General features: G+C 45.3%; 1 protein-coding gene across 2 annotated transcripts in view; it reads right to left on the bottom strand.

Moving 5' to 3' along the window:
* The window catches only part of LOC8053252 (choline transporter-like protein 1), a 52,933-nt gene that overhangs the window by 23,737 nt on the left and 7,659 nt on the right, over window positions 1–21,537 (bottom strand). For both annotated transcript variants that reach the window (XM_029985146.3, XM_029985147.4), the window contains exons 2-3: window positions 13,059–13,203; window positions 7,032–7,145 (exon numbers count right to left, since the gene is read on the bottom strand). In XM_029985146.3, the coding sequence (XP_029841006.2) occupies window positions 7,032–7,145; window positions 13,059–13,109 (165 nt within the window). In that variant the 5' untranslated portion in view covers window positions 13,110–13,203. The remainder of the gene's footprint in view (window positions 1–7,031; window positions 7,146–13,058; window positions 13,204–21,537) is intronic.

Genomic DNA, 21,537 nt, shown 5'->3' with positions numbered 1-21,537 from the left:
ATTAGTCCCCCGTTTCATATGTGTGTAACTGAGCATGTTAAAATTCCTTCGCGTATCCACGCATCATTGGGGTTAGTGTTCATAATTGATTTTAAACTGCGCTACCAAGAGGACAAGCACAAAACTGAGACGAGGGAATAACGACACGAAAACGAGAAGACGCAGTTGAAAACCAATTATGAACACAGTGATGTGATTGGCCTCAGCCGTTTTGGAACACCTTTCGGAGCAGCCAAAACAGTGTTTTCGAGCAGCAAAAGTGAACTTTGGAGCTGATATTCTTAGAAAAATAGAAATATTTGTTTCAGGTGCTGAACAAACGGAGGACACTTTGCTCACCGCAGTAAACAAATTATAGTCAAGTTAAACTACCTGGGAGTCTTTCAACATGTTAACTGAAATGCCAATGACATGCCACATTATGCAATGCTTCAGTTAAATGATACATATATTTATACCCGCTACAGGTAAATGAGAACCAAACTACACATATTAAAATTTATTTCAAAATGACCAGCTTAGTATTAAATATCACAACATTAGGTTGACTAGTTATATAATAAATGGAAATAGTCTCTAACTGTCAGTACACATGACCACCGCAGTGCAATGCGAAATTGTCACGCGAGCGGAGATGGCTGTTCGATCGAAACCAAGTCACTCCGCTCCGTCGCCAACTGGTTCCCAAAATTGTGCACAAAATGTAACTGTCGAGCATACAACAAAAATCAGTCCAGCCGTACGTGCTTGCCAGACTGGCTGGCGAAGTACAAGCTAAACACACACAAAAAAAAAAAAGAAAAAAAGAAAAAAAACCTGAGCACATCGATGCAAGACATTACGAGCCAGGGTCAAAAAGCTCTCGGAGTGCTCAAGATAAACAAGCGCGCTGTGCGGGTTCAGACACTGCCTTCTTTGATTTAGCTCACTTCTCTTCACCAACTTACTTCCGCGGCGGATTTTTCAGGTACCGGGGTTTCCCTCGAAAGAAAACCCACCCAGAGAAACCTAGGTAAGCAGTACTTCGACACAGCAGTCTTCGAGCAAGAGGCATTTTTTGTAGTAGCGTATTAAACAAGAACAATAATGTTGATGAACATTAGGGCGGTCCTTACGTCTCAGTTTAGAAAGCACGATATGTGCAGCGACGTGGCGACAGCAACACCCGACGTCGCGCGACCACGGCAACTTGAAGGCAGAGACCAAGTATAGTTTTCCCAGGAGCAAGTGCTTCAGCTCAAAAAGTAACTCCCGCCGCGCAAAAACGTGGTTTCGTTTCACAACATGATGGCATGGCTGGTACCCATCACGCTAGTGTCGGAGCGTCCGCACATGCCCGCGTTTATCGTTGAAAAAGTAAAAAAAAAAAAAAGAGACCGGATGAACCACTGATGCAGGGTACTTTGTGTCGGGTGGCCCCTTGGGCCACCTAGCTGACGTGTGCTCAATTACGGTACTCAGTTTAGTTTCGGGTTTGAAAGGCAATCAAAATTGGTACTTTGGCGCAGGCCGGGCGCAGATTACCCATATTTTGGCAAAATGTAGCAGGATGTATTAGGGTTAGACTCTTGGCGCAGTTTGGCGCAATTGGCGGAGCAATCACATCACTGTGAACAGCCCCCACCCAAGCTTTGTTGTGCTTACTGTCTCGTGTTCTATCTATTTCATATTGTCAGCATCGGTTCTAGCATTTTCATTAGTTTCCTGCCCTGTCAGAACATGTCAAAGTTTTTATGCAATTTGGTTTATGCCTGGGGAGTTTTCTGGGTCCCGATTACTGTACAACTAATGAGAAAAAAAAAACAGTTAGGGCCCAGGCGAGCTGGGTTAAATTTACATTTTTTTTTTGGACCACCTGAGACTGGGTGGAAGAAACACGACGACGTCGTCGTGTTTCTTCCACCCAGTCTCAGGTGGTCAAAAGATGATACTGTACAACGTCACAATTAGCTAAATATTGGATTTATATATAGAGTATATACCCAGACAACACCCGACATCCTCAGGATGTCCTCAAAAAGTACAAACGTCCTCACGGTTTTCAAGACGTCCTCAGGACATCCTGAGAACGTCAACCACTGGGTCATCCTAGAAACGTCCTTCCGAGGACTTATTGAGGACGAAGGATACAAAGTTAGAGGTAATATATACGTCCTCAATTTGATTACGTTTTTAAAAAAATTAATGAATGAAATTTCGGTAGTATACATAGTTCACGTTCACTGCTCAACTAAATTTCACATACAAATTATTACATGTAGTTGCGTAAGTTTAGGACATCTTTTAACTATAGTTTTTATCAAACAATTATTTAATAAAACTAGGACGCACTACAATAATTATTAGTTTTGTATTTGCGCAGTATTTCGAAATTCAGTTCCATTGGCAACATTCAATCTAGGTGGCACAAGCTACCGCCTACTATAAGGTGTACCTTTATGGCATTTATCCACCCATCCGAGAGACTCAAAGGGGCACTGACACCCCAAAGGTCGTATTTATTTTTATTGTCTAAAACGATGCAAGTTGTAGTCATAGACACGCAAAAAAAACCGCATCGCGAAAAAGATTTTCTTGCGCGCGCGTGCGCCTTTTTACTTTTGGCGTTTGATTTTCCCGCCTCTCGCCTCCTCGCTTCTTTTGATCGGTGACGTCAAAAATCAGGAAATTTAGAAGCTTTGTAGGCGACATCTCTATAACATTTAATTACGGCAATCCTAAAACATGTTTTTTAACGCAATTGCGAACGCACTACGGCCCTTCTTTTTGAAATACCAAAAATCGGGAGTTCGTTGTGGTGCCGTCTCCTGGATTTGTATCCTCCAACGGAAAACAGGCGACACCGCTCAAAACCGGTCCGCCGGAACGCCGCCGCTCACTCCCTTCCTCCTCGCTTCGGGTCGCCATGGCAACAGCAGGGAGTGGTGAAAGGAAGTGCACTCTCAGGTCTCCTCAATTTTTGACGTCAAGGCACCGGCGCCGATCGCGCGGGAACTTCGAATTCGGCATTTGGAAATTGTTTTTTTACTTCACGAATACTGAATTCCCAAATCTCAAATTTTGAGGGTAATGTCCCGGCATCGTTTTCAATCGTTTCGGATAATAAAAAAAAAATATGATTTTGATGTGTCAGTGCCCCTTCAAGCAAGCTAAGCCAAGCCAGGACAAAAACAGAAGTAACGTCGAGGTTGATGATGGCTTGATAATTTATAGTTGGTAATTCATGCTTGGATGGAACAGCGCGGATACAGTCACACGCACAAGCACACAAGGACACAGACTCGCAGCGCTGATTTACAACTCAGTGATATATTTCTTCTCCCTCATATCGTCATCTTCTCCTCCTTCGCCGTTAATGAGATCATTTTAAATATTTAAACACCAGAAACCAAATAGCCAATAAACATTAATTAATAAATAATAAATAAATGACAAGTAAAAAGAAATAAAAATTAGAAAATTAAAAGAAATAATTTTTTTAAGTTTAATTTTTTAATTGTAATTTATTTTCTAAAAAAATTTTAACTTCACTTTTTTTTAGTTTTATTTAATTTTAGCTGCCATTTATTTATTTATTATTTACTTATTAATGTTTATTGGCTATTTGCTTTTTTGTGCTTAAAATTTTTAAATGTTCTCATTAACGACGAAGGAGATGATGATGACGATTTGAGGAAGAAGAAATGTATCACTGAGTTGTTAGTCAGCGCTGCGAGACTATATCCGCGCTGTTCCATCCAAATTGATGATAGCAGCAATGAAAGGCAGTGACAAAGGTTAGTGTGTTTTTTAAATGTAGTACTTCTTCGAAATGGCAGAAAGCAATGAACGGCAATTTCGGCGGGAAAGATGCCGACGCGTAACCGAATGCTTCGAACTTTCTAAGTGTGCGAAAGTAGACTCGGTAGCAAGGGTATCTTCCTCGCACGAACATTGTGATTTTTTCCTAGACCATCTTAGCTTCCTGCTGTGACTGTCATCACAAATCAATGTTTTAGGAGCAGTGAAATCAAATGTTGAGTGCGCAAACAAACCTGACGTGGAGACCATCATCAAAGTATGGCTGCGCCACGCTGGAGAGAAGCTGAAAAAGCTGCAGTCAAAGGCCGGAGGTGTTCGACATAATGGTAAGTTTCTCACATTACCTGTTTTTATGGAATTGATTTGAATTGAATTGACTTATGGAATTTTTTTTTTTCTAGATCCCGCTGACTATTCGGACTAGTGCTGGCCAAGATGCGAAGCCAGACTGCACGTCTGGTGCAGACATTGAAAAAAGTCATGCTCTCCAATAAAGTATTTCTTGAACAGTTACCTTTGTTTGCAATATTGAATGGCACGATCATGCTCATAGTTACAGGCTAAGAACATAGCGCAAGGAAATACGCAGAGGAGAAAGCCGACAGGATGCTGGAGGGAAGAGGTTTTCTTCTCTCCTCTTCAGCATTCCGCCAGCTTTCTTCCTCCTTTCCCTTGCCCTATGTTCTTTACCTCTCACCGACTAGTTATCTACAATTAGTGTGTGAATTGCACTTTAAAATAGTGCGCAACAATGCATTTTTTTTTTCTGCAGGCAGCTCTTGCAGGCATCTCGAGGTTCAAAATCCAGTTGGAGAAAACCTAGAAACAATAAAAATGAAAGCATCCTAACAGCTCGGTGAACAGCTGCGCCTGCAGTGCGTTGTCCTAAAAATGTACTAGAAAAATCCTTCGCTGCCCTCTTGAGGACGTTCTGAGGATGTCCTGAGGCCGGACAATAGGACGTTTTTAGGATGTTTCCAGGATCATTTGAGGACATCCTCAGGACATCATAATGTCCTCAAAAGGTTGTCCTGAGGACATCCTGGGGATGTTCAAGTGTTGTCTGGGTATATGCATCCACCTTTATTCTTCTTGCTTCACGTTTACTTTAACTTTCACTTTTGTATTTATGTGCATATTTATATAATTATTCATTTAGTTTCCCCCATTTATTTTTGCTTAATAGTTTGGCCCTCGAGGCGGCCACAGATCCCCGATCAGGCCCCTTAGCCAAAAAGTTTGGAGACCCGTGGACTACAGCCAGGAACCAAGACGTTTAACGCGAGTTAAAAACCGCACTCTGCCTTTCCACTCACTCGTATACCCACGTCGGAGCAATGGGGTTTGTAATTGCCCCGGATCTTGCGCTCTGATAGCCATACCTGTATACAGTCTTTCGAAAGTTGGGACGATCGAGGTGAGTTCGACTTAATAAATACGGCCCGCGTACCACCCAGTTCTGGTCCCTGTATGTATACAGTCCCAGTGATACTTAACTGAAAAAGATAACGCTGAGACTACCCGGCGTATTTTGGTCCGGTCTTTGTGAGCATACATGCCTCTGTGTTAGTGTCGAATCACGCGTCCAGTGATGTGATTGCTGCGCCAATTGCGCCAAACTGCGCCAAGGGGCTAACCCTGCTACATCCTGATACATTTTGCCAAAATATAGGTAATCTGCGCCAAGCCTGCGCCAAAGAACCAATTTTGCTCGCCTTTCGAAACCGAATCTAAGCTGAGTACTGTAATGAGCACACGTGAGCAAAGTGGCGCAAGCAGGCACCCGACACAAAGTACCCTGCATCACTCGTTCATCCGGTCTTGCATGGTTTTTCCCGCCGTCTCTCGTTTCACGCTCTCGTCCTCTCGTTGTCTCGCGTCTTTTCAAAAATGTTTCAACGATAGACGCGGGTGTCTGCGGACACTCCGACACCAGCGTGGGTACCAGCCATGTCATCATGCTGTGAAACGAAACCACGCTTTTGCGCGGCGGGAGTTACTTTGTGAGCGGGAGCACTTGCTCCTGAAAGCAATGGCCGTGGCAAAACTACATTTGGTACCTGCCTGCCAGTCGCCGTGGTCGCGCGACGTCGAGTGTTGCCGTCGCCACGTCGCTGCAGATATGGCGCTTTCTAAACTGAAACGTAAGGACCGCCTTAATCTTCACCAACATTCCAATTCTTGTTTAATGCGCTACTACAAAAATTCCTCTAGATCAAAGACTGCTGTGTCGAAGTTTTGCCTGGGTTTCTCTCGGTAAGCTTTTTTTCGAGGGGTCGCCGGTACGTGAAAAATCTGCCGCGAGAGAGTGGGTGAAGAGAAGTGAGCTAAAGCAAAGAAGGCAAAGTCTGTTACGCTGAACTCGCACAGCGCGCTTGTTTGTCTCGAGTCCAGTCTTTGCACAAAGCGCTCCAAGAACTTTCTGACCCTGGCTCGTGATGTCTTGCATCGATGTGCTCAGGTTCTTTTTTTTTTTTTTTCTGTATGTTTAGCTTATACCTTGCCAGCCGCTCTGTCAAGCACGTGCGGCTGGGCTGTTTTTTGTCGTATGCTGGACAGTTACATTTTGTGTACATTTTTGGCAACCAGTTGGCGACGGAGCGGAGTGGCATGGTTTCGATCGAAGAGCTATCTCCGCTTGCGTGACAATTTCGCATTGCACTGCAGTGGTAACGTGGATCAACAGTTAGAGACTGCTTCTATTTATTATATAACTGGTCAACCTAATGCTGCGATATTTAATACTAAGCTGCATGGTCACTTTAAAATAAATTTTAATAAATGCAGTTTGGTTTTTAGTTACCTATAGCAGGTACATATATATGCACCATTTTACTGAAGCATTGAAATATGTTTCATGTGATTGGCCTTTCATGTTAAAAGACTCCCAGGTGGTCTAACTTGACTATAATATGTTTACTGCGGCGAGCAAAGTGTCCTTCGTTTGTCCAGCACTTGAAACGAATATTTTTATTTTTCTAAGAATATCTGCTCCAAAGTGCACTTCTGCTGCTCCAAAACACCGTTTTGGCTACTCCGAAAGGTGCTTCAAAACGGCTTAGACCAATCACATCACTGCGCGTCTCTTTTATGTTCTATACCGTCTATCCTATGTCTTCAGTTGGCACGAATGTGTCCGAATGCACTTATAGTAGACGCCGGGTTAAAACCAATGGTTCGGGCAAGCGAGATTACTCAGCGAGAAGAGGAAACGATGAAGGAGAGATTACCAGGCCGGCGCAGAAGGCAGCGAACAGGAAGAGCCAGACAGTGTCCGTGCATGATCGCTCCTTGACGGGTCCGTGGTACTCTACGAAGACGTCGACGACGGACGTCTTGCGTTCCTGGATGGCAACGAAAGTCCATCAGACTCGCTATTTCGCGAGCGTGCATACACAGACCTCGCAGTTTTAAAACAACAACAATATACCTACCTTTATGTATCCCAGGAACCACTCTACTATCGCCCGGTCACCAACAGGCGAACAGGCAATCAACATAATTCACCCGGGCATTACAGAATCAGCTTTCAGCGACAGCCATAGGGAGTTTTCGTATAGATCGTGCCGATAATTCCGATGACAATACCCGACGCTCTGCTAACGCCTTTGCGCATGCAGTCGACAAAAAAAAAGTATATCTTCATATTTTTTGTTACATCTACGACACCCCAATACTTTAGTTGGACGTACAGCGAACTGGCGTTCAACCGACGCTACCAAATTTCACGAGCGGCTTGACAGTCGAGTGAAGTGTGACTGACTGCAGAAAAAGTTATTGTGGTCTTTTTGGTCCTACCGCAAAACCTCTGTGTTTTTTTCTTCTGTAAACTGGGATATATACTTAGCTGTTTAATATGTTCTATAAACTTATATCTCACCGTCATCAAGCCTCTCGTAAAAGTTGGGGCCGTCAGTTTGACGTGCAGTGCACTGTACGTCAAACTGGAGTTTCGGGGTGTCGTACATGTGACAAGGGGGGTGAGGGCTACACACTTTTCTTTAGGGTGTATCGTTATCGGTATTGTTATCGAAGGTAACGGAACGATCTACGAAAACTCCCTAATGAACTTCAGCACTACAACCCAGCATTCAATGTCGTGCGAACATTCCCTGGGTGTTCTGAATGTTGAAGGAACGTTAAACACCATTCGGAACGTTCTAGGAACGTTCGTATGAGAACATTCCTTACAAGGTAAGCTGCTCAACATTCTAGAAACGTTTGTTGGCGAACATTCGTATGCACAATGTTCTCGGAACGTTCCCCTTTGAACATTCATATGTGCAACATTCTTAGAATGTTTGCTTCCGAACATTTCTAGGATTTTCGCAGGTGAAGCCAACTTTACGGAGCTTTCAAGCAACCTGTGTTTCGAAACACCATCCACTATATGCCACCTTGTGCCAAAAATATGCAAATTAAGTGGAGGTTTTGCAAACTTAGCATAAGGGATCAGTTTTATCTTGTACGAGTGTACCGAGGAATGTGAGATAAGGTGTAGGAGAAAAGCAATGGTCTTCAAAATTTGATAATGAGTTTTGCACTCACTGCGTATGTAGAGGAGCAGTTTTGAATAGACCCGATTTTTAGCATCTCGAATTCAATACCTTGAAGAAGGTGTGTCCCGCTTGAGTGTGGGATGCCGTAGATGCTCCGAGTGAGTAATCGGTTATGTATGCCGCACGTTTTGATAAGTAGGAGTAAACTGCCGTTATAGTACAGGCTGTGGCTAATGCGCTGGTAAAGTGGCTAGGTTGTACTAGGCCTAGAAAAAATATATTTTGATTAAAAGACATCGATCGCTCTTTGAGATTTATTTTATCAATATATGTAGTACGGCTCAGTGGGGCTGTAACGTAAGCAAGCTATAATTGTGGAATCGGTAAACGTTCTATGGATGTTTTGGGAACGTTCTTAAAACCTTGTTAGAATGGTGATTAAATGTTCTGTCGTGCTCAGAATGTTCTAAAAATATCAACTAGAAAACATTCCCCGAATGTAGCGATAAGTGCCTGCGCCACATTCTGACAACGTCGATAGAATGTTCTTACGTAAATTAGCAACATTCAGAGAATGTTGCAGAAGTTCTTTGGATGTACTGAGAACGTTCTTAGAACCTTGTTAGGATGTCTCAATGTTGATTGAATGACCTGGTAATGTTCTATGTCGTTCTCAGAACGGTCTAAGAATATCCCTTTGAAGACATTCCCCGAATGTAGCGATAAGTGCCTGCGCCACATTCTGACAACGTTGATAGAATGTTCTTACGTAAATCTTCAACATTCCAAGAATGTTGTCTATGTTATTTTGAACATTCCCGGAATGTTCTCAGAACGTTTTCGTGCTACGTGGGAACCCCTGTTCACAAACATTTATTTTTTTTAATTTCTGCTCAAAATCGAACCTCGTTCTGTACGGTCGACGATGACACAGAACTCGGAATATAAAATAATTAATGAGCTGTGGGAGCAACGTCCTTATATATATATAAAAAAAGAACCAATGGATCCAATAAAACGCAGTTCTATGAGCATCGAAGAAACACTAAGTATATGCTAATCGTATTCGTAAGAAGCCCGAAAGCTAAGTCGGAGGGAGTGAAACCACTGCCAATTTTGATGTCGCGTTCCTCGGCGTCGATCATCTGGCTTCGGATTGATTTTACTTTTTCCGGCAAATACGCGACTCTGCAGCGTAGATTATTGAAGGAGGGAGGGGGGGGGGGGGGGGGGGGGGGGGTAAGGAGGGCAGTCAATGATATTGGTAACTTCAAATAAAATTAAGAAAAGAAGTATCTTAATTCAACGGATGAAGCCGGGAGACAAAGAACGTATCGTTGTTTTTCTAGCCCAAAAGTCACGCTATATTTTGCTAAATTTACCGGCGTTAAAAGGACGGCCCGGGGGGGGGGGGGGGGGGGGGGGGCAACGATTTTAATATTAACAGCGATGGAAGTGCCATTTGCCCTTTTGGAGCAGGCCTTGTAGCAGGCAAAATGTTGTTTTGGAGCAGGTAGTGGCCCTTTTGGAGCAGGGTCCGGCATATGTTGGCATATTACTTGAAAATGAAATCATGCTAAATTGCTATATAAAGCCCATCTCTATTATTGGAACACAGCGCCTGTCGCCTTTTAAGACAGGATATATAAAATTCAACAAAGTAAACACAAAAAAAAAAACATTTTTTTAAAATAAAGTTTATCTGCTCGTCAGATAACAAAATACAATTAAATATGTCACACTGAGTTCTGATGGTACAGGATATTTATTTTTATCAGCCTGCACTTCTTTTAAGGTATCTGCAGCAGCATCTAACGACCCTCACTGTTGTGGAATGTTTTAGTTCCGATTAGAGTTGTCTTTCGGGCAGCAGCTTCAAATATTGCGGTATGTGATATTCGCTTCAAAAATTCCGATTCATTTTCGATGCGCTGGCGAAGTCACGATCGCATCGGATCACGGCGAGTTAACCCGTTGAGTGCGCTCCTTGGCATGCACCGACGCGCTGCAGAGAAGCGACACCCGCGGAGCAGACACCGCAAGTCGCGCGAGTCGCGCAGTGTTTTGTGCTCCGAAAAGGACGGTGAGGCGTTACCAGCACTACATCCAAAGTTTGGTGCAACTCAACTATACTTTGTTTGAGCTTCGGTGCGAGCGCAGCCGAAGCTACAAGCGCGCGCATGGAGCCCTAACGGTGCCCACACTGCACGAGCCTACGCGCGAGTCAGGAATGCACAGAGTAATGGGCTCGCGCTAGCTTTGACTTCGCTGATAGCTAGCGCATGGGAACAGGGCGGGCCAACATTGAAAACATCCACAAGCTCTGCCTTTTTTTTTTTTTTTTATATAAATAGGCTGTTCAGTGGGATGGTTCTTCGCTTAACCTCTGCGGCTTTGGTCTCAGATGTTGCAAACGTTGTTCCTTTCAATGATGATGATGATAATGCGCCATCGCAGTTTCGGTTTGCGTAACAGTTGCGGCGCGGAAAATACCGCGGTACCACCACGCGCTCCGATAAGACTTCAATTTTTATTTTTTATTGCTACATCTCATCTCGGCGCAGGCATGGCGCAATTCTTCGGTAAAATGACAATTTGGCGCTACATGTAGCAGGATTGCGTCCTTGGCGCAATTTGGCGCAATTGGCGCAGCACTTCCATCACTGTATTAAAAGAGTTTGCATTTCGTCATTCTTACGTTGTTAATCGTGTCCCGGAGGACAGAGAAAACATCTCCTTCATTAGAAAATGTTCCGCTGCATAATCGCCAAGCAAAAGTCGAGCTTTTTCCCCCACCTGCAGCCGCAAGTGGCAGCCGAGGGAACTACGGCGAAGAGCTTACGTGACCTCGCTAGGCTCTAAGCTGCAGCACAACGCCCGCTAATCTCGGCAGGGGCAGGGAGAGGAAGCGTCCTCGGAGAGAGCACACCAAAAGCTACACGGCACCTCGAATTACGTCACTAGGAAGGGGACCAGGTGTGACCCTGAAGACTGGGAGCGAGTTGAAGGGTGCCAGAAATTCCAATCTTTTTTTTCTTTTTTTTTTTTACACAACAACTGGGACACGCAGGTAAATCGGTTTTCTGTTCTTTAGTCTTTCAGCGGCGTGCGGTGACGTGGGCTGTTGCTGTGGCTGTGGCGTAATAACTTCCACAAAGGTTTGACTGAAGTCCGGAAATCGTTGCATCCGTCTTTAAAGAGATACTGAACCGAAATTTGGATTTCTCAAAGTAAGGTTGCAGAAGTGTTGAACGGGATGCTACGAACTCCAAAACATCCCTCGTACATCGATATCTCAAACGGATGGCCGTACTTTTGGAAAAGAAGGGCGCGATCAAGCGAGTTCTTCGACGTAACTGTCCTCCGGGAGAATTTGAGAATGAGGAGAAGCGGCCTCGCTTCTCTCCTCCTCGCTTCGGTTTACCAGCTGGACGGGACGTAGCGAGGAGGGGAGAGAATGGGAATCGTGACGTGACTTGTCTCGTCGGCCTCGTCGGCCGGGTTCAATCGCGCACTTCTTTTCCAAAAAATACGGCGATCCGGTGGATATATCGCCGTATGAGTGATATTTTTTTTGGTTTTGCAGCTTCCCGCCCGGCCTTGTTTTGTGAGGTTGAAATTTCGATTCAGTATCCCTTTAAAGAGGGTGTGCAATGATTTCCGGACTTCAGTGAAAGATTTCTGGAAGTTGCCCTCCGACCCTTCTGAAGTAAAGAACAGAGAAAAGATTTCGCCTGCGTGTCCCTAGTTGTTGTGTAAAAAAAAAAGATAAATATTGCCATTTCTGGCAGCCCTCAACTCGCTCCCAGTCTTCAGGGCCACACCCGGTCCCCCTCTTGGTGACGTAAATCGGGATGCCGTGTAGCTGTTGGTGTGCTCTCTCGGAGGACGCTTCCTTTACCTCCCTCTGCTGACGTTAGCGGGCGTTAAGCTACAGCTTAGAGCCGAGCGAGGTCACGTAAGCTCTTCGCCGTAGTTCCTTCGGCTGCCACTCGGGGCTGCAGGTGGGGGAAAAAGCTCGACTTTTTCTTGGCGATTATGCAGCGGAACATTTTCTAATGAAGGAAATGTTAGGGAGTTTTCGTAGACCGCGTTTCCCCCTCCGCTAAGCCCTCCGCAACGATGAAACGGCTACTGCGCCTGCGCGCCGGTGACCTAGACTGTAGAGTTCCGGGTATCGGCGCGGGTTGGCGGAGAGCCCGTTGCGGGACGGCGAAAACGATCTACAAAAACTCCCTTCAGGGAGTTTTGTAGATCGTTGTAGATCGTTGTAGACCGCTGAAAATGAACAACAGAGATAATTTCGAGGATGTCAGACACGTGATATGTGGCAAAAAGCTTCCCTGAATTTCATACGTCACCAAGTGAGGACCAACGCGAGACATTTGGACAGGAGTGCTATAGGTCAGCGTTCGAAACAGCCCTCGCGTCCAATACGTGACCCGCGCTCGTCCCCATCGAGTGACGTAGAAAATCCATCGCTGTACGAGCTTGGTACGTAGGCGGTGTTGCCGAAGGCCCACCGGCGCTTCCAAAAGCCTGCTAATACACCTTACAAAAGACAGCTTCCTTGGATGAGAATGCTGTCGCACTGGCCATACGAAAAGGGTTTTGAGATGCATGATCAAAGCATCCCAACGTATGAAGCGAGCGTGATTCGAACATGCATCGGGTGTGTCCGCGTAGAATTCTCTCGTCAGCAAGAGCAGTGCGAAAAAGGGGGAAGGGGGGGGGGGGGGGGGGGGGGCGACAACTTACGTCGACCGAGTGAACCTTGGTTCCTTCGTCGCCGCAACAGCAACAGCCCATGTCACCAGGGACGACATGCGTGTGGACTCCGAGGGACGGCCCGGCTCAGCAGATGCTCGACGCTGCGATTAATCGGACCCCTCGCGCGGAATGCCTGCGGGCAAGCAAACAACTCGAGCGGCCGTCTTGTCGCCCATTAGGAAGGTCTTTTTTCTATCGTGACCCCCAGCTTCGCTGGAAACTGATAGACGTACAGTGGCGAAGGATACACTAACAGCGCTCAGAAGGATTCGGTGTCAAGATCTCTACGTAGCTGCGTTTGTCTCATACCGCAAGACCTATCAAAACTAACGTTGCCCATCTTTTTTTTACTAAGGGCATTTTGTTTGTGATGTTGTATTAGATTGATTAAACCGTTTTATTTTGAACGCAGCCAATAGCTATGTCTTCCTGGGGGAAAGGGGAGGGGGGTTGTTGTATGGGGATTTGTTGTTGCTGGTGGGAAAAATTAATTTTATTTAGTCCTACGGATAAACTCCGAAAAAAAAAAAAAAAAAAAAGGTAGCGAGCGGCTGAAGAACGCGCATGGTTACTTGTTTACAATATAACTAATAATATTATAATAATCATTATTTAGCGCGCATTAAATTTATCTAACTTTGGCGCTAAATCTACAGGCCGCACGCCGTTTTTTTCCCTGTCATAAAGTTACGCTCATTTCATTATACGCTATGTGAAACGGCACAGTTTCCTAGCAGGTTGCAAAACAAACATCTTGCCTCTTACCTTCGTCTCATGTTAAGGACAGTTAATAAATCTCAGCTCCAAGTAAAACCTTTATCAGGACCTTATGGGCTAAGTAGAATGCGAGCCACAGGAACTCATGAAACATGTCGTGGCTTATGTTAGTGCCAGTAGTGCCTTAGATCGTGGAATGCACGTTTTGAGTGGGAGGGATGAGACCATTTTCATACTAGAATTTCTTGCGCATATACTAACAAGTTGGATGGTCTTAAACGTAAGGTGAAAGACCGTTTGCATTAGCCGAACATCACTTTGTCCTAATTCTTCTAAAAAAGTTGAATATAAAAAATTGCGAGATAAAAAAAAAAAGGTTTCATTCCACCCACACCCCATGGGACGAGTAATGCTCGCAAAATATTGTACTAAAAATTGTACTAGGGAATATTCTGGGCTGACAGGTCTACATCAAACACGAAGCCTAATTGCAATCGCCTTGTTCCTCCCATTGTCTGTGGTTCTGGCCACTTTGACACAACGTTCCTCTTGAAGGTAAACATGTTTGAGAGAATTCTCTCTGGTTATCTTATCTCTTTAACGTTCCTCTTCAGTACTAGGCTACGTCCTCCTAGCCCGGCATAAGAATGCGACGCAATTCATCTCGCAACCGAAAAACTGAATCGGTGTTTAGGTCAGTACGCAGTCTAACAATGCTCTTCCCAAGGTACTGTAGTTTAACTATGCTTTTCTGAGTAGGTTCATAGCTTCCAATTACATTTTTCTTTCGGTAATTAGTAGTTTACTTTAATTACTTTTTTCGAGTAACTTCTACTCAAGTTACAAATTACCTTCGAATGTTCGTGGTAGGTTCGCTTATCAACAAACATTCCTGCACACACACACAAAAAAGATAAGACGTTGGATGATTGGATGGTATTTGCAAAAGAGGGGTAAGCATGTGTGAAATAACGGGGCGTTTGGAGCGTCCGCAACCCCTCAACGTTTTCACGAGCCCCACACTGCAAAAGCACTGCTGCGAGGCGCGGGGAGCGGACAGCTACACGTCGCCAAATGGGGCCGAGGAACTGCGGGACTAGCGCCCAAGACTGGCGTTCCTTTGACTTGCGAAACGGCTTGTCCCAGCCTCTGCCCAATTTGGGAACTCTCGCCCACTACACGCGGCATGCTCAATCAAGGGAGGAAACCAAATGCAGCACTCGCTCTGGACCTCGCCTGGTGCTCCCGTAGTTTGTGCTGTACTTAAAGCATCATAATGAAACCGGAGACACGGAACAAGAAGGACACATATAACACCGTCTGAACTTATCGACTTCTTTTTGCTAATACTAGCATTGCTTTTTTGTTCTTTTTTTTTTTTCACTTTCGCGTCGGCTGAGGGTTGTTTACTATAAAAAGAGAGTTGTGAGGGACGGTGTTATCTGTGTCCTTCTTGTTCCCTGTCTCCGGTTTCCTTATGTTGCTCAATATTCAGCAGCTGGCCTGTGCCCTAACTCTTCTTTCAGTGCTAAAAGCATCGCGTGCTCAGGGGCAACACAAAGGTGACTCCTCTGCGTTGCCTTTCAAAACTCAACATATGCAGGTCTTCCAAGATTCGAAGATCGTTCGAGAAAACCTTGGTAATTCCCCCGATGTTTTTACGTTAAAAATAATAAACAAGTAGTGCTGGAAAATACAAGTAAATTCCAGCACTGCTGGGATGTACGCACTACTTTGACGGAGTACTGCTTAAAATACACGTTTTGAAGTAGTACTTAAAGTACTACTTCAAGTAGGTTTAGAAAACTTGTACTTTACTCGAAGTACATTCTCTGAGCATGCAGTTGTTCTTTACTCAATTATTTCTTTGTGGTACTTTCCGAGGAAAATGCAGCTCCAGACTTCAAAGTACATTCCCCAAATTTGAAAAGAAAAAAATGGCGAATCCTCATGTGAAAACGCACTATCGTCTTTTGAGACGTCATCTGGTCATTTTCCTGAGTGAACTTATGGCGGCTATAAGGCCGATAGAATTAAGCGCCTTATAAGTTTATTTCGTTAAATAGTTTGTCATCGAGAGTAAAACAGATACTCTGTGGAGATTTGACTTCATCCAATATTTGTCGCCATTTCCGAAAAAAACGGATGGACCTCCGATTACACCTGAAGCAATGCATACCAGTTAAAAACAAAAACAGTGCATAGGGGATGAAAGGACATCATAACATATTGTGTTAAAAAGTACTTGTACTTTATTTTGAAAGTACATTGTATTTATCATACTTCAATTACATTGCACCCGGGGTACTTACTATACTTTACTTGAAGTACATAACCTTTCATTTACTTTTTGCTTTAATTCAAGTACTTTTTAGATCCACTTTATGCAACACTGTAAACAAGCAAACACTGTCTGCAAAATCAAGCTCCCAGCCAATGTTAAACCTTAAATTAAAAATTTTACTTACTCAGTACATCACTGACAAAAAAAAAAAATTATGCACGCAGAAGTAGAACCAGCTATTAAAGCATTTCTGTGAAAACACAAGCCGCTTTATATTACGCTAGCAGAATTTTGCTAACGGATCAAAACCTTAGTTACCATAAAAAAAAAAAAAAGAAAAAAAAAATCGCTGTGTCTAAAGGTACATTGGACGTGCCCAGAACCCGAAGTCTAAAGTGCCGTACGTATGCGGATCCCAGAGTCTAAAGATACGTTGGACGAACCCGGGACCGGAGTCTGTCGAGTTTCAAGAGCAATGTTCGAAAGAGAGTACGAGACTGACGAGACATAAAACGTCGTGTGCTGTTTCTGGCCGTTTCCTTTACTGGTGGTCAAAGTTTCGTTTCGTACAGACGTGCAAAGCATGCAGTGTGTGACAAAGGATCGGCGGGTCACGGCTCCTGCCTAGCGATCTTCGAGCTTGTACGATGCAACGTTCCTTTACATGCACCTGCTCACGTAAAACCAAAACGAGAAGGAGCGAGCACTGACGAGCATCTTTCGGTTTTTTCCCATTAATGACCCTGGAAATGCAAAACCGGCGTGCTGTACTGATTCTACAAACTGGAAACGAGCTCCCTAGTAAAAACAATCATTTGTATGAGAAATTTCTTGTGTCCATTAAACACATATGAATCATACAAGATATATAAGAACATACAAGAACATATAAGAACCACATAAGAATTATATGAGAACTATATAAGAATTATATAAGATATATAAGAACCCCATAAGAAACTTATAAGAAAGTTCCCACTAGTTTCTCATATGGTGCTTGTGTGTTCTCATATATCTTATATAGTTCTTATATAGTTCTTATATGGTTCTTATACGGTTCTTATATGTTCTTATATATCTTGTATGATTCATATGTGTTTATTGGACACAAGAAATTTCTTATACAAATGAGAATTTTCAGTAGGGAGCCAACTCAGCTTCCAGTGCAATCTAGCACCACCAAGGAGGATTGCTTTGGCGTCACGTGCAAGCCATGTATACCAGAATATAGAGACTACCCTATTGTAGGTCTGCTATATATAGAAAAATAATTTCCCACGGGGGTGTTGGTCACACGCGCGAAGCACATGCAGCCTCTTTGTGATCGTAACACTTTTTGTTGTGGGCGATGATGATGATAACTTGCGGCGACTCGAACTTGATTGGAATGGACTGATTTGTAACAAGTTTCAGTTGATCGAACCTTTTTTTTTTTTTTTTTTTTTGTTATCCTAGTCGTAAATGCAAGTACGGTGCGTCCGACGGACCGGTGGCCATTCACAGGCTACGACCGACGCATCTTTAGAGACACAGCGTAATATATATATATATATATATATAACTTCAAAAGTAATTCGCTACTTTTTTACGGTAGTTAGTCATTTACTCCGTTAGTCTCCATTTGAGTAATTTCTACTCTACTTCAATTACTTTTCAGGTGAACACTCAGTAACTTAACCTAATTACTTTTTTTAGTAAACTGCACATGTGTGGGGTCAGGTGAGGTCACGTTAAATCAATTTCCGAGCTAAATTTAGCGGGGAAATGGAAGAACGATCAAGCCTTTTTCGGATTAAGGGGTTTCATTAAAAAAAAAAAAAAAAACAAAAAAAAAAACGTTCAACGCAATAATTTTTTTTTTCTTTTTGTGAGATCTGTATACGGATGGATGGATAGATGATATTATAAAAACCCTCGAATCAGGCGGCTGCTAGCTCCACGTAGTGGCAAACACCTCCGCATTTTTATATTGGTTTTATGAAATGCACTGTTTTACGCTGGGTTCCCTCGTGGCTATATCGGGAAACAAAGAAACGAGAACCGGAAGGGACGCGGACGAATCTGCGAATACACAATCTGGTGCAGAGAAAGCGAGAGTGTTTTATCGCGATTCCTCGGGTAGGCGCGACTACTTCCTCCGGAAGGGCCGGCGTCTGTTTTCCTCCGTGCCGGCCGTAATGGACGCCGAGCACGCCAGTCATTCATGGCCTCGTCGTTGCCCATCGACCCGTTGTCGGCTCACCCCAGTGTCGAGGACAAGGTTCCCGTGGCAGACGGTTACGTGCGCGCCCTAAGATCTTCGAAGGCGTCGAATCGCGCATGAAAAGGGTCGGACAATGGACCTTTTCCACATACCGACGGCACCAGGCGGTGGCTGCATGAACTAAAAATCGAGGAAGTGACCTGCCTGCGGTATACCCATCGATAATGGGAGCTACCAGTTTCTTCGCTCTCTGAGCAGCGGCGCGTGCCCAACGCGACTTGAAAGAGGGGCATCCGTGTCGTCCACCCAAACGTCGTGTTTTCCTTTCCGTCGACGTTCTTTTTTCTGTGTAACACAATTATATATATGCTGCAGTGACGTGTTCTACTCGCTGATATACAGCCTCCTTCCGAATTTCCTCGATTTTTCGTTCCGACTTCCGCCGCTTGGCATCGGGCGCTCGCGCGTGCGCAGAACGCTTCTCGGAAAAGGTTTATTTTGTAAACTAAGCGCCATCTAGTGGCGTCAACTATCCGAGTCGGCCACTGTTTGTGCACGACCTTTGGGCGGGACACGACGACTGCGTTCGGCGTGTACTCGGCTTAGTTCGTATCATTGGGGAATTGTAGTAGACCGTTTCCGCTGACCGCTAAGCACCCGGATAGCGTTCCGTAATCCGCCACAAGATATTGAACTGTGCAGATAAGGCTGGCGGTCCGCATGCGCAGCTGCGGCGTTTTCTTGACGGATACCGTAGCGGAGGAGAAAAACGGTCTACTACGTTTCCCTAATATCAAGTGCCGCGTGGTAGCTCGGATAGAATCGCACCTGCCCATTGTACGGAAGAATGGATGCTACTTTGTAACGGGCGGTATCTTGCGCCACCTAGTCTATGTCTAAAAACGAATGTCCATCAGGCGGCCGCCAGTGTTGCCTGACGGACATTCGTAAAGGGTCTCTATTGTATAGCGCCGCCGTACCGTGTCGTCGTCAGCTGACTTTAGCGGAATAACGAACTCCTACATTTAAGCGAAGGGCCACTATGGGCTAAAGGTGCGTGCGCAGCAGTCTGCATCACTTTCAGGGTCACGAGCACTAATACGAGACGTTTGGGCGGTAGATAAAAGAGGCGCCTGGATTTTCTAAGGTACATTAAACGTGATATGTTGCCCCTTGCCGCGTCGAAACATCATGTGCCCCAGGCATGCGAATGAAGCGATAGACGGTTCAGGATTGATCTCCAGTCAGCAATCTAAGGGGAGTTTAAAGGAGCCAGCGACAACGGCTGCCGGTAGTGCGGAACCCGGAAAGACGTCAGACACCTGCCCTTGTCCCGCATCGAACCCGACTAGGACCAGCCCCCGTCAACTTTGGTGCCGTCAAGGCCCTTCCTTGCTAGTCTTACACCGAGCGCTACTAGACGTCTTGAAAAAAAAAAAAAAAAAAAAAAATTTTTTAAGTATATATCTTGGTAATGTTGCACAACAGAGATTATTTCTAAAAGGGAGAGAGAATTATAATATTGACTAATATTTGTTCGCCATTATGTTCTGTTTATAATGTCTCGTTTAAATAAAACAAAAATGAAGAAGAAGAAACAAAAACGTGGTAGGCATTTATAAGGGGAGGGGGGAGGGGGAGTGGGGAGTTCAGGGAGCTATGTTTTTGCGTCGCTAACACCTTCACTAAGATTGATGCATCAACTAGTGTTTTAGGGGAAATGCCGGTTGAATGCTATACGAGTGAATGAACGCAGCTCTTGGAAACCTGTCTCGAGTCTGTGCTTACGACCGCTAAGCAGTGAGGCAAAAAGACGACGATCTTCTCGGCGAGGGTCCGCGGCGCTAACAAGCAGACCGCCCAGAGACAATGGGCCATCGCCGACAGACCGTGCGACAAAGTGACGCTGTCCGACACACTAGAATGAGCGCCGACTCGCAAACAGCTGTCTGTGGGTAGTGTCCGAGAAATGAAGAATTATTCTCGACACTCCCGTCAAAGAGAACACACATTGTTCTCAAACCGCGTCCTCAATTTGTTCTTCGAGTGTTCCGCGACGAAGTGCACACTTGTTAAAACCCTGGTGGCACTTAAATACAGTCGTTATGTAGGGAGTCCAAAGCTGGATTGTGACACGCACGACTCAGTCGCGCGAGCAAGGGTGCCTGTTGGCGGACAGTTTTGGAGTAATAGAGAACGCTCTGGGAGGCTGCCTGCAGGGCGCTGGGCGTGAGCACGGCCAGGCTGCTCGGGTGACCGACAGGGTCACGCATTCGTGTCGGTTGTGTTCGCAGCAACCGAAGCGACCAAGTCACCGGGACAAGTGTTAACCGCAGACAACGTGGCAAGCGATGCAAGAGGAACTTGGCGAAGCAATCATAAGTCACGGTTGTTCCGCTGTGATCTGGTCCATTCGGTCGTTTTGGTTGCTGGGAGCGGAACCCTCGGAAATGCCTGAACCTGCAGCCTTAATTAATCGTCTACCCTCTTAAAAAGCCCGTGCGTCTGCTTTCCCGCACAACACTCGAAGAGCCAATCAGCGCAACTTACGGAGGCAGCTCACCGAATGACGATGCCGAAACGTATGTTTAGGCCAAAAACCGCAGTCTGAGTTGTGGCATTAAGCAATGCAAGCGTGACGTTTTGCATTGCTTAATGTCACGACTCAGACTGTGTATTTTTGTCTAAACATAGGTTTCGCCATCGTCTTTCGCTGAGCTGCCTCCGTGAATTGCGCTGATAGGCTCTCCGAGTGTTGTGCGGGAAAGTAGACGCACGGGGTTTTTTTAGAGGGTAGGTTGAAGTCCAGTGGCTTCGATGCACACAGGTACATATGCGCGTGAAAAGCACGAAGCGCGGTCGGCGTTTTAGGTAGTGTTGGCTCCAGGGGAGGCGGTCCCTCTTCCGCCTCTTCACGATGGACCAGCTCGCTTGCACTTTGCTCATAGGTCACCCATTTCCGAAGGAAGAGACAGAACGTGTGCAACACTGACGACACTTGTCACGGTAACCACGTGCCTCGTTAGCGTTTTCTTTTTTAACTCGTTTGCGTCATTCTTGTATGTTGCAAGACCTTCTAGCCTGACGCACGGGCCGGCGGGCTTGGCGCACGGGCCGGCGGGCTTGGCGCACGGGCCGGCGGGCTTGGCGCACGGGCCGGCGGGCTTGCGCATTACGTCTTCATACGTAGATCCCCGACTTGCCCCATAGCGGCAAGCCCGCTGAAGCTCCGAAACGTCCGTCTACCGCCGCCTCTAGGCTCG

This window comes from Ixodes scapularis, unplaced genomic scaffold (assembly GCF_016920785.2).
Source record: "Ixodes scapularis isolate PalLabHiFi unplaced genomic scaffold, ASM1692078v2 PGA_scaffold8__174_contigs__length_109621045, whole genome shotgun sequence".
Taxonomy (NCBI): domain Eukaryota; kingdom Metazoa; phylum Arthropoda; class Arachnida; order Ixodida; family Ixodidae; genus Ixodes; species Ixodes scapularis.
This window is presented reverse-complemented; position numbering and strand designations above follow the sequence as displayed.